This window comes from Uloborus diversus, chromosome 5 (genome assembly GCF_026930045.1).
Source record: "Uloborus diversus isolate 005 chromosome 5, Udiv.v.3.1, whole genome shotgun sequence".
Taxonomy (NCBI): domain Eukaryota; kingdom Metazoa; phylum Arthropoda; class Arachnida; order Araneae; family Uloboridae; genus Uloborus; species Uloborus diversus.
The window spans coordinates 41,498,067-41,512,895 of NC_072735.1; the positions used below are offsets into that span (position 1 = coordinate 41,498,067).

Here is a 14,829-nt window from a genome sequence, read left to right on the forward strand (position 1 = left end):
GAAATTTATGCCCTAATTACATGAAAAATAATAAATTTTCGATTTATAATAGGAAAGTTTTTATGAATATCTACGACAGAGTTTGAAAAAAAAAAACTGTTGCTCATCAATTCTTGAAATTACTTGTTTGGGGTAGTTGAGAATATTACAATTTGTATTTGCTTCAATAACATGTCATTATTTTAACGTGAAACTCAAAATATCATTTGCATTCCTTTATTCTTTTAACAAAACAGTTTTCGCTATTCTTAAAAATAAAATTAATTCTGGATTAATGTTTTTAAATGTATTGACATTTCTATGGCAATTAAGAAACTTTTTCTAAACTCAAGTGATTAAATGAATAAATTTATTGTTAAATAAGTGTTAAACTAATGTCAATTAAGTATCAAACAATGTTCAATTACTAGCTATAAACTATTTAACAGTTATCGACATTGTCATTAATTGAACCAATTATTACAAAAGAAAGTACAGTGCAATATATTTCTTTTTTCAATTATTTAGACTGTAAAGTTTTTTAGATAAGAACTGTTATTTGTATAAGTGCGTAAATTAATAATATCTTTGACAGTTTCGAAATGTCCATAAAAAGAAGATAAGAGTAATGATCCAATTCCCAGCAAGGTTTTAAAACAAAATTATGACCTTTTAATATAGCTGACATTTTGTGTGTAAAATTTTTCTTAGAAATAAGATGAAGTAGCTTTTAGCTAAATATCCTTATGTTACAAATCTTATTGATGAACTTATGTTTGTGTCACACTTTGCTTATTCCAGCATTTAAAGTTTAATTTCTCAGTTGCCAGTAATTTAATCTATCTTGCAACGTATTTCTCCTTACTTTTTATTTACAAGGATATTTTATTTTTAAACATATAAGCTTAAACACAAAACATAATTATATATAAAGCTAAGGCTAAAAATATTTAAAAAAAAAGTTGTCTGTTGCAAGAACTCATAAATATTTTTTTATTAAGAACAGTAAAAATTGTTTTGAAAAAAATATTTAATTTTTTAAAATTTCTAATTTAACACATTGAAAATTCCTAATTTCCTAATTAAAGGAAAAAACACATTGTACGTAGTACGCATTTTTTTAAATTACTTGTATAGAAAACATTTCGGAAGACAGGGTGTCATTACCTCGCGTCATTAAGCTTCCCTATAAGTCCCATCTTCCGCAATCGTGCCTAAGCACCCCAACGAAGACTTTTGTAGACAAAGACCCACATGAACCTCCATACGCTTCAAACAAAACACCCTCCATACGCAAAACAAAATTAACTTCTACCGGTTGATAAAGAAAAAAGCGAACCCGATGTCTGCACGGGTCTCTGCCAAAACTCGCAATCCTACGATCACGAAGTCAATACTCCTTCTACTATGCTACTGGTCATTAGAGTAGAAAACCAAAACAGATCTTTGTAGTTAACATTACAAATACAATCATTTGCAGCTATTTTTATTGCATGAAAAAAACAACGTTGACCTTGCGGAAGCAAGAATTCTATCCCTTTCCTTCGGCAATGATAAATTGCCAAGGTCTAAGAAATACATGAAATAGACCGCCAGCTCAGTCAATTCCAGCCGAAGACTGCAGTTTCGTGCTTATTAGCACTCATCATCCCGGCATAGGACTAACTGAGCTGGAGATGGAAAACCTCTTAAGGAAACCAAAAGTGCCAAACAAACTGGTAGCTAATATAGAATTAGCACTGACCAGACGATTGACCGAAGCAATGGTTCGGTTCAAATCGAATATTGAAGGCAAGGCAGGTATATTCAGAAAGTTACCTTCACTATTTTGTTTCAAGCGTATGGAGGTTCATGTGGGTCTTTGTCTACAAATCCTTTGTTGGGGTGCTTAGGCACGATTGCGGAAGATGGGGGTTATAATGAAGCTTAATGACGCGAGGTAATGACACAGTGTCTTCCGAAATGTTTCCTATACAAGTAATTTTAAAAAATGCGTACTACGTACAATGTGTTTTTTCCTTTAATTTGGAAATTAGGAATTTTCAATGTGTTAAATTAGAAATTTTAAAAACATTAAATATTTTTTTCAAAACAAGTTTTATTGTTCTTAATAAAAAAATATTTATGAGTACTTGCAACTGACAACTTTTTTTAAAAATATTTTTGTGCCTTAAGCAATGGTTCGGTTCAGCTCGAATAGTGAAGGTAACTTTCTGAATATACCTGCCTTGCCTTCAATATTCGAGTTGAACCGAACCATTGCTTCGGTCAATCGTCTGGTCAGTGCTAATTCTATATTAGCTACCAGTTTGCTTGGCACTTTTGGCTTCCTTAAGAGGTTTTCCATCGCCAGCTCTGTTAGTCCGATGCCGGGCTGATGAGTGCTAATAAGCACGAAACTTCAGTCCTCGGCTGGAATTGACTGAGCTGGCGGTCTATTTCATGTATTTAGCCCTAGCTATAGGGCGGTAACTTACTAAAACTAAGAAATATATTTGTCTTTACATTTTTGTTGTGTCATATCTAAAAAGGAATATTTAGTTTGTAAAGATTTTAAGTGCCCGTGATTCAAGGCGTTAGATTTATTTTATTAACACTTAAAAATACTAAGAGAAGCTTTTGCATCATAAGGATCATAACTTTACAACCCTAAACAAAAAAATAAAATTTTTGCGATTTGAAGTGCACTTTACTGATTTAGGGTTTTTATGTAGTACATTGGTTAAAGTATTTAAGAAAACATACATATTTTTGACTGTTTCAACAAGTACCTTTATAGTTCATCATATACGTAGAACATACGTTTTTTTGGGATTTTTTTACGCTAAGAGTTATTCTCAGCTAAACAGATCATCCCATTTCACTCTCTGCGGAATTTTTCTATTCAATAACATTTGTCAACTAAGTTAAGCCATCTACAAAAATATCATGTTTTACCTTTTTCAGCACTCATTTGCAAAATCGTATTTTTACCTTTGAGGTAAAATTTAAAGCTAGAACTTACAAGTTACTAAAGCAAATTAACAAAACAGTTTAAAGATTATTTATTTTAAATAAATTTTGTTTTCTTAATACTTTTCGTTTCCAGAAAATGCATAATGTATCTTTTTATTTGAAAAAAAAAGTTTCATTATAAATTCAAGACACTTCATTGTTTAGCTATTTTTTTATGATGGATGAAGTCAGGTAGACAAAACATTTTAGTTGTAACCTCGTAGAGAATTAAAATAACATACTACAATGCACTGGTTCATCACTAGTTTCATTCCTCAACTTATGTGAGGAAAGTACTCATCCGTGTTGAATTATGCTGTATAATTTAATGCAGCGTAAAGTTCTCACTTTCGCGGATAAATAATGTCGGCCAGAATAACTCGCCTAAGTGTCAGCCGAGACGTTCAAGTTTTGGTCCTTAATGTGACACTACTTTCATTCTTTAAATCTTGGGTTGATTATAATCCAAATGTTGTCGTCATTTTTAATGGCGATCGCGACTTACCAAAATATAAAGGCACAACTGAGGCAGTGAGAAGCAAAGGGATGTTAGTGGACATTTTCAAGTTTTGAGTAAAACGCGTTTAGAGATCCCATCCTAGATAGGCTTTTATTGATTTTTGTTTCTAAATCATGCTGTAGAGCAGCAACTACCAGGGCTACTAGTACCATATTTTGCCCCAAGACAAAGGAGAGGTTCACCTGAAATGTGTACTTGTTATCTCCAAATTTTTAATTTTGCCACTTACATCCCTTTGCTTCTCACTGCCTCAACTGCTTTTAATTTTTTACATATTCCAGCTATAGAACCCCCATAATATCAAATTTTAGTGAGTTAACATTTTAGTGGTTAATAACATCTTTTGGAGGAGCAATAATGTAGTAACGCAAATCTTGCTATGGTACAGGTTTAGCAAAATAATATTTTGCGTATCTCTCCACAGCATATCACTATAAAAATGTGTGTGTGTGTATGTGTTTTTTTTTTTTTTTTTCTTAACTCGTTGAATAAGTTTTTGCAGCAGTTGCCAAATTTAACATATTTTTTTCCGTTTTAAAGAATAAGTAGTCATCATTTTTCACGGCTTTTTTATTCTCATCACTTGACTTTTTACCGATGTGGTATAAAGAATACTATCGGACTTTCAACACTGAAGTCCTAATCATCAAGATTTCTGGATTTACTCTAGTTTTTGTAGTAACTTCCACTATATCCATCACAAGTCATATGGCGCTTTAGTTTTTTTATCGCAAGAAATCCAAAAGTGTGTGTGTGTGTGTGTGTGTGTTTTTCGATAATAAATGAATGCATGCATATTGCATGTCCTATATATTCCTTAATTATAAAAACTATGTTAAAATACTAAAACTCATCATTTATGAGTTTCAAAATTTGTCTGCTAAAGTTATGGTTTGTTCAAAAATATTTAACTATTTATTTTTTTGCTTATTTCTTTAATTATTTATTTATTTATTATTATTATTATTTTTTTTTTTTTTTGTTTTTCAGTTATATTACAGAATTATGAAATTCACCTTTTCGATGAGTACGTCCTAAGAGGAAATATGGCTGTGCTCAGATGTCCAGTTCCTAGCTTTGTAGCTGATTACGTAAGAGTGACATCATGGGAACGTGTGGATGGATTTCTCATTACCCCAGGAATAATAAGTGGTAAAATATGTTTAGAATTTCATCATACTTCTGCCAAATGAAATGAATTTAATACAGCTTATTTTTTTTCAAACTAGCAAGCATTTTAAAATTTTAAAATTAAATATTTAACTACCATTAAAATTAAAAGAATACGCAATTGAATTAATCAAGCAAATTAATATAACTATTGCAAAATACGTTTAATTTAAATTTATTTTCATTTTCTTGTTTGTTAGAAGTCATAAAAATAATCTTAAACAAATTCTTATGGTACTTCAAAAGTAAGAACGGAAAAAATCTCCAATGCTCATTGTTATTTATAGAAACTAAATTTTTTTGCTGTTGTATTGCTTTTGGTGTTTCAAGCGGATACCGTTTGGCGGACAAACAAAATAATAATATTAATACTAATATAATAGTACGTACTAACTATTAACGAAATAAGATAATTCGTGGCAATAATAACAGTAGCTATCTCCATACTACTACTAGTATTAATGATGATGATAGTATTAGTAGTAATAATAATAATAATAATAATAATAATAATAATAATAATAATAATAATAATAATAATAATAATAATAATAATAATAATAATAATAATAATAATAATAATAATAATAATAATAATAATAATAATAGTCTAAGGTTTTCCGAAAATATTTTGTCTGTAATTATTATCGTTTACCAAAAGTGAAATTAGGAAGAAATACTAGCACATTACGACCGGGTTTTTTAGAATTGGACGTTTTGAAAATGGCTTTGTTAGAAACGTTGAAAAACATTGAAAAACGCTGCTCTAGAACAATAAAACCATTGATGTTTTTGTTTTATCTACCCGATAATGTAAATTCTAACGTTTTTATTTATTTATTTATTTAAATTTTAATGTATTTTTATGCAAAAATAATACTTAAGTACAGTATGCTTTGCGTGACAGAAAAACACGTTTTTATTTTTTTTTAAACTATATTGTGAGGCGTAGTACTCTAAAATATGGTTTTATGGTTTGATTTTTTTCTTTATGATGTAATGTTTAAATTCAAAATCTGCATTTCCTTAAGCAAGCTTTTTTTAAACCATATTCATTTTTCACAGGAAAATACGGGATGCTGGAGAACGGAGATCTTTATTTTCGAGACGTTACGGAAAGAGATACTGCATATAGCTTTAGATGCCATACAGAAAATTTAGTCACTCGAGAGAAGAAAGTTAGCATGAATTATTCTAAAATAGTCGTTACAGGTACATATCTTGTTTATTCTCTTCAGTTCTTTAGGATAAATGTTTTTGCAAGCATTATTTGTAGTAGCAGTTAAAGTTATATTGATCTTGTGTGTATTCTAAATATTTCAGTAAAAAATTAGTAATGTTTCAAAGAATTTTGCAAATGGAATTAGTCGATCGATCAATGATAAATTATCGATTTTGTCAGACATTTTTTCATTTATAAGCTCACTGCTTTTACATTGAAAAATATTCCTTATAATCCCGAAACGCGTGTCTCCAGTTTCCTTCATATCTGGTTATTAACATTTTAATATTATGTTTCATGATACGTTCTTTGTCAAACTCCAGATTATAAATGCTAGTTCGAAAAATATAGGTTTTATTTGCATAGTTATGCAAGCATATAAACAAAAAAATAAAACTTATATAAATACATATTTATGTAAGCATAACTTTACGTGTAATACGTTTTATAATATATAAGCTTTATTGTTTTTACAGTGAACAATTAAACTCATAAAGCCTATAGGGTTTTATTTATTTATTTATTTATTTATTTATTTTACACATTCACTAATTAAAGGCTTTCGTACTAGGTTATTTCTTGAAAAAACATAACGTAGAAAGATAGTTTAGATTCTACAGCATTAGGGTATCTAAATTTTGTTTTTACAATCTTAGCGATGTACAAAATACATTTGATGATGTAAGCGTAAGAAATTACATGCAATGCATTTACTGACGCACGTTCTACTTGCGTCAAAATACTAAAGTCGTATTGCCAGCTTATTATTCATATTCATTTTTTAAGCAATCAATATTGCTAATTGATTTCCCTTCACAGTGTTTTATTGATTTATATATATATATATATATATATATATATATATATATATATATATATATATATATATATATATATATATATATATATATATATATATATATATATATATATATATATGTGTGTGTGTGTGTGTGTGTGTGTGTGTGTGTGTGTGTGCTGCATTTAAAAGAAAAAAAAAACATTGGTTTCTCAGTTGCCATTGCTTTAGAATACCTAAATTTAATACAAAGCATATATATATTTTGGGAAAATAACATTCATACCAGTATTTATTTTTATTTTCACAACGATGTTGGCGTTCTGAAACGTAGTGATGAATCTTATCAATTAAGCCTTCATGTCTTTGAAAAATACTGAACTGTCTTTAATGTATAATTTCGAGAAGGGAAATGTGCCTTCTATTTCCAAAAGTAGAAAAAGTAGAGATAATTTAAAAGAATCAATTATACAAGTTTTATTATAATAGTCCCATGCAAATAAGACATAACCGTAACGTTTGTTTTATAAATAATCATCAAGTTAATTGTGAAAATGCGATAAATGTCCTTAATGATTTTAATATACTGACAAGCTTAGAAATAAATGCAGTGGTACTCGTTCGCTGAAAGAATAATCTATAAAGGACTGAAGAAAAGGAAATATTTTAGAAATATTTTAAATTACAGATCGAAATCCATTTTGAAGTCCATTTATGCTACTATTGCGGACGCTGAAAGAAATATCATCACAACAGTAATATTCCAAAAAGATATGAAGCAATTACAAGAAAGGAATATATTCCCATCCACATCTCCGTTCATGGTTATTTTCTAATGAGGAGAGAAAATGACCAAGGATTCAGTCACAGGATAGCTTACCTCCTTTATTCCGTACCATTGAGAAGATTTCATAAAAGTACATTGGTTTCTCACAAGAATTGTTTTCGTGGATTACGCTAAGTTAGTGTACGTACGTTTCGTTCCACTTGCGTCAAAATACTACAGTCGTATTGCCAACTTATTATTTTAGAAAGTAATTATCGTATCACATTCTATGGTATAGTTAATATGTTATTCATTTTTTAAGCAATCAATATTGCTCATATAGTATTATGTAGTTTTTTTCAGCTCACTGTATGAAATTGTATAAACATGTGTCAAAACTTCGGTATCTGCTGTTTGAGAATAAAAATAATTTAATAGTTTGGTCAATAAAAAAGTGGCATTTTTTAATAGTACAAACTTCAATTAATTTCAAAAATTAAAAGCCCATTCCGTTGTTTTACTTAGCTCAAAAGCATCGCGTAGCATTATTGTAAAAAATTTGAAATTCAGCAAAAGATAAGATTAAACATTTTCCTAAATTCCCAATATATATTCTCAAAAAATGTTTTATGTTAATAGTTTATTGTATAGGGGCAAAAAGCAATAAAGCTGTTTTACATTTAGAATTATAGCTAAAAGAAAATATTTACAATTTATGAAATTTATTTGCACTTTTATATTACTTCAAATCCTAAGCTTTCTCGGTTACAAAACTATTTTTCTCAACTCAGATATTGATTTTTTTTCCATCTTGGAGACATTTTTTTCTTATTAAATTCTGGTGGAAGAAGGATTTTTAGTTGAAATAGAAAATGCTGAAGTTTTATTTTTCACTATTTCAGCTGCGAAATACTTTTAAAAAAAATCAAGTAACTTTCTCTTCTCAAATCCCAATTTATTAATATATTAGATGTGTTTCAAGACAAATACTGCCTTCGTAAGGTAAAGCGCAGTATTGGTAAATTTTTCGTTTTTCAGTCGTTTTCATTTTTATCATCAATAGCACTTTAGCTTTATTGTACGATCTTGCTTAGTTGGTTTCTGCTAAAAATAAAGCACAAAAGAAAAAAAAAAGTTAAATACCATCATTTCCATATTGTTAGTATAGAATCCAAAACGTGTTTCTTCAAAAATTCCCAAAACTATTTTTTTGCACATACTGCGCTTTATCCTCCCATGGAAGAATATATGCTCGGATAATAGTAAGACAGTTAATAAACAATAATATAAAGATTGTTCAAATTCTTAAATTATATGTGCGTCATTAATATTACACTTGAACTTATTGATTGGGTAATTATAAAAGCGTTATTGCATTTTTGTTCAGCCTTTAAAAAATTGTAAAATATCAAACTTTGTCCGCATTCGATAGTAAGTTTCAAGCATTTGTTGAAACTCATTTCATCATTTTTAAGTTTATTCTTCCGCATACACCTGTGATAAATATAAATTCAATTATCTTGCATTTATCTTCAAAGAACAATTTGTAAACAATTCATGCTCGCTTTGTGATTCAAAATACACTGCATTTCTTTGCAAAAAAAAACCAAAGTTCATAATACATTATTTGTTACACTTATCATTTATGACTTATTGTTGATACCTAAGTATTGTCCCGTAACTGTGATAAATATGTTGTCATTATCTCAGGGATGGTTGGATCTCCTGAAAAACATGCAATAAATGTTTTTCAGGACACAGCTAGCAGCATTTACATTTTTTTTAAACGAAAGTCAAAGCAAAATAGGCCCAGCTCGCATGTCCTTATAGGTATACATTTTTTAACATAATTTCGAGGAGTTTGTCCCTTCGACGGATTTTACGTGCTACAGTCACCTCTATTAAAGTTACAAGAAGGACATTCAATGCAACTGGCATCGAACTCGCGACTATTCAATAAGAGTTCATCGCCTTACTGATCAATCTACCACATCATTTTTCATAACGTGTAATTCAGAACAAAACCTGAAAGATTTAAAATTATTAATAAACATTATACCATGATTAATAGAAATAAATAAATGATATAATTTAAGTCACTAAAGTAAACTGAACATGAATAAGCTTATCAAGAGTGCAATTTTTCTTTACTGAATACAAAAATATTTTGCTTTCAGTCCTAAAATCAGTGAATATTTACTTTCTATACTTTCTTATATTATAACCATTAGGAGGGTTAAATTTTATTGGTCCATAGAGCATTTGTTTTTTATTACTATTCCGGTACTGAATAAACCACCTAGCATAACATCATACGATAGATGTTCAATACTATAAATGTATAACTTGCAAATAGTAACGTTGCGCTTCTACTGTTTTATCTCCCATTTAAGCGTGATAATTTTGAATTATAAACATAAGTTTTTTTTTTTTTTTTTTTCAAAGACCACGAGATGAATGTTAAAAAATACATTCAGCGCTTTCAAAAACTTGAAAAATATAACATAATCCCTTTTACTTCTCCCTCATTCTTCATTCTTTTTTTTTCTCTTATTTTTCGGAGCAAAAAACTCCTGAGCACTATCAGAATATTTATTATTACACATAAGAAGGAATTATACACCTTTTAAAACATTACATTGAAGCAAGCAGCAATTAACGGCTGCTTTAATATGCAATTCCTAAATAAAAGTGAGTAAAGAACTATTTTAATTAAGTACATTAATTTAACTTTTGAATTTTTCTGTTTATTTGGCGCAAGATTATTATTTTTAACTTGCTATTTTGGGAATATGCATAACACAAACAATACTTACAAATTGTTTTTTTTTTTTTTTTTTTCGATTTTACTATTTCAACAGTTTACATCTTTTTTTGTCTTTCTAAAATTGAGAGTTAACTGTTGTTGATGTCTGGGTTTTATTCATTAAATATCAATCTTTATCTGTATATATGTTACTTGCTGCATCCGCATTTTCTTAAATAATAATAATTAAATAGTATGTGTTAACTATAATGGGCTGTTTATGTTCTTGTGAATGAATACTTTTACTTGTGGAACCCCCAAGTGTAGAGCATAACTCCAGAACGGAGGGCAATGAGTTGCAGTTGGAAACTTAGTTGCATATATAGTCCCATCTAGTATTTGTTTAGGTATTTAACGTTTACTTATATTTAAATAATATATTGTAAGAGTATTTAGATAATACCACGTAAGCAACACTACTGAACGGCACAATAAATAAATGAGTACATACCAATGCTTAAAGTATTAAACATTAAAAAGTTTTTTGAGAAACTACACTAAAAAAGAAAGTTTTTTGAAGTACTTTTTGCGTGTTTTAATTATCTGGAATTTAGTTTTCGCAAATTATGATTAAAAGCTTCGAAATTTCGTTCAATTAAAAAAATATTACTTTCTGGAAATTGTCCGTTGATAGGAAAGTATATTTATTTAAAAAATAATGGAAACACTGCTTTCAAAAACCATATGTGTTAGTTGGAGAAAGAAAAAGTCAGAAATAGGTGTGATGATTTGAATTTTGTTTACTGACAAATTTTCGATGCATCAAGCCTTCCTACACATTTTAATTCCGTAACTACCGTATTTATTTGTTTATTTAATTATATTCAACGGGTGATCTTCAAAACAATTGAGAGTTTGGTGTCTGACTTTTTTCGTTCTACTTAACGGTTATTTTTTTGGCATTGCATTGTTTAGGGTGGCCCAAAGCAAGCAGGTCGCTCCAGACGGGCATGCCTTCGTATGACCTCCCATGGTGTATAAGCGGGGGTGCATACAGATGTCATGTTAACATAAACAAACTGCCCCGAGTTTCAATCAGTCCAAAATAAGCAGCTTTGAAGCGGCATGGCCAGGCGAACCCAGGCTTTAAAAATAATAATAATAATAATAATTTGAACTTTGATATCTTGAATTCAATTTTGCAATCACGAGTGTGTGTGTGTGTGTGTATGTAGGCGTGTGTGTTTGTGTGTGTAGGTTCGGCATGTGTATGTGTGTGTAGACGTGTGTGTGTGGGTAGTTGTGTGTTTGGCGTGAGGGTATGTGTAGGTGTCTGTATGTATGTGTATCTGTGTAGGTGTATGTGTAAGTGCAGGCAAGTAAGTGACGCAACCTGGAGACGGTTTTCGCTAGAGGAGCATCATCGTGAGGCAGTCGGTCGACGATATATATATATATATATATATTTACTATAATATTAAAATCTGTTCGCGTCCGTCTGTCTGTCTGTCTGTCTGACGATCGATCTTCTCGAGAACCGCTGCGAATCGAGAGTCAAACGAGATACTGATCAATTCGAAATTTTCCAAAGAAAACAATAGGATCAATTTCGTAATTATGCGACTTTAATTAGCGGATATATTAATTAAAACGTTAATTAACATAACGTTATTCAGGAATTTTTATTTCTTTCCTGTTGCCGTTTTGCATATGGTTGAGCTAGTAAAATTCTAATAATTGTTTTAAAAGAGTTTTTTTGGCTGCTGTCCAAATCTTAAAAAAATGTTTCCATCTAGAATTTCATTTTAGATTACTTTAAAATTGGTTGCTCTATTCGGACATAGCCTTTATTTTATCGTCTGTCCTTTTTTTATTTTTTTACATTCAACGTTCTTAACTCTTTTCAGCATATGAAAGTTCTTCAGCTATGTTTATTGAGTGTAGTGTAAGTTTATCATTTACCGGCCTCATATTTTGGTACATTTAGGATGTACGACTAATTATGTTTATTTTGTTGGACTTTTTCCCGTCACTTGGGTGAGTTTTCGAATTGTAATAACTCTTTTTCCTTCCTGTTTCTATTTTTGAAATGCAGTTTGTATCGTTAAAAGAACACGTTAAATTAAGATTGTTTGGATTTTTTAAAATGAAACAGAGTTGAACAAAAAATATTGTTTTTAAGGATTTTAACTAAAGCTTAATTCGAATCTGATGACTTGATATTAAATTAATACTTATTGGTATTTATTAAGTCTTGGTGCTTTAGTTTCACGTAAGCAACCAAAAAGTATGTGTCATTTTATGTAAAAAGCTGATCGTAATTGTACATAAATATTTCAGATATAGTCTATCAGATTTCATTTAGTTTCAAGTGAGCACAGATTGTAGTTGATAATGCATATATTTTCATCTTTTGTGCTAATTAAAATACTCATAACTTGTATCATTGATAACTATGATTAAAGTTAAAGATATTTTTGCCAAAAATATGCTCTACTGGTGTTTTGCAAACCTTGCAGTACGCGTATTTATTTACTCCTTAGCGCTTTAGAAACTGATTTTAGAGTAATACAAAAACATCAGTTGGACATCTCGTTCATTTTTTAAGTATCCCGTGCAACGCCGGGCACGCAGCTAGTATATATATACATTTCTAAAACAAAAAAAAAAGTTTCGTAACTTGTGATTAGTCTAAGACCAGCTAATGTTTTTAATTGTCAATAATATTACGTTATTCTGACCCCATCCACCTACAAACTACGATGGTCATTTCGTTTGTTTCTTTTTTCAATTTAGGGTTATATTTATTGAAATAAACGAGCTGATGTGTGCATCACATGACTTCCTTTTACACCAATTTATTGGCGATTTTAATGTGATTCAGTCGTCAACACTCTAAATATCACCAACAGTAACCAAATTGAAAACAGATTTTTAAAAAAATCCACCAAATTTGTCGCCAAGTTAACGATAAAACTTGGCGACAAAAAGACTGACGATATATTGCCAAGTATATGCGAAATTATGACACCACTTGAGTTTGCATCGAAATTAACAACGATCCCCCCCCCCAAAAAAAAGGTGTAAAAGACCCCTTTAGAAACATCCGAATGCAACCAAAAAAGGAGGTGCACAACTAGACCCCAATAGGAATCTACGTACCAAATTTCAACTTTCCAGGACATACTGTTCTTGAGTTATGCGACATACATACGCACACTCACATATACACATACACACATAGACACATACTTACATACGCATATACGCACATAGATACGTATATACAGACGTCAAGAGAAAACTCGTAATTATCTCGGGAATCGTCAAAATGGATAATTCGGGCGTCTATACGGACTCTACATTCATTTATTCATTGGGGGTGAGAAAAATGGAAATTTAGATCGATTTTTGTGTGAAAATTTTTTTGCGAATACAATACTCCCTTTTTCGTAAAAGGAAGTAAAAACTTGCGTTTGGTCAAAGCGGATGTAGAATTTATTCATATATTTATTTATTATTTTCTGTCTCGTTTGCTGACTTAGATTTTGTATTTCAATAGAATAAGTATAACTTTAAAAAGTTATTTTTTAGGATGGCAATTAATATATCTATTAATTTAATTAGTTATTTCTTTATGTTTTCAAGGAAGTGTGCTGACTTTAAATTGGATAAGTACAACTTTTTCATATCTTTTTTTCATAATTTGGGAGGTAGCTAGTCAATTATTTTAATCATTTATAACTTCAATTTTGATTGGCAAATGTAACAAATCACAATTAGGTAAGCGTACCCGCTTTGGGCTCCCTGGTAGAGCAAAGCGGGTTTTTTAAATGTTCGCAAAGTTTGACAATAAATAAATATTGGAGTTTATTTTGAAGTTTAAGAACCCTGCTACGAAATAAAACCGAAATTGATGCGATAAAAATCCGAAAACTACAAATGTCGCGCATTCTCCGAAAACCTTCCCGCTTTGGGCAACTCTCCCCTAAGCATGTAGTGAGGAATTGTTTTACATTAAATTCATTGCATTGCGCTACCTTTTTTCTTGGTTGTAGTTTAATAAGCCTTTCCTATTAATTCAGCGGGTAATGGAAATTTCCTTATCCTGTGACTAGAAAGTTCGTATAAACTTTATCTTTTTTGTACGCTTTCAAGCAGCTTTTTTTTTTTTTTTTTTTTTTGTGAATTTAAGAAAGAAGTATTTGTTAATTAAACACGGTTGAAATTTATTTTACTGAACTGCTCATTTAACATTTTAAAATTTCAATGCAGTGTGTCCCTTAGTGCAACTCTTGAGGGTTCCCCCAGGGAATTAAATATGTTTTATGTGCAAAACATTTTTTATTGTAGTTAGCAACTGTGTTAGGGAAGCTATATTTGTTTCTTCTTAGAATTTGTAAGTCTAAAAATGGATATATTTATTCCTTGTATGTTGCATATTGAAATATACATTTCAATGTGAAGGGTATTTTAATCAACTCTCTCAAGTGTTACCTACTTATCTTGCAATATTTTTTTAAGTGTAGAATTATACCATTAGGCAGTAATGTATTTTTACTTCCTTTTGCAAAAAAAAAAGGAAGTATTGTATTCGCGAAAAAAATTTTCACTCAAAAATCGACCTTAATTT

The 14,829-nt window shown here is 29.9% G+C and overlaps 1 protein-coding gene across 1 annotated transcript in view; it reads left to right on the forward strand.

Annotated features, from left to right (window-relative positions):
- The first annotated feature begins 4,524 nt into the window (after positions 1-4,524).
- LOC129221948 (cell adhesion molecule Dscam2-like) overlaps positions 4,525-14,829 on the forward strand; it is a 157,864-nt gene continuing 147,559 nt past the window's right edge. The window contains 2 exon segments of the mRNA XM_054856340.1: positions 4,525-4,645; positions 5,729-5,875. Of these exon segments, the coding sequence (XP_054712315.1) occupies positions 4,540-4,645; positions 5,729-5,875 (253 nt within the window). The 5' untranslated portion in view covers positions 4,525-4,539.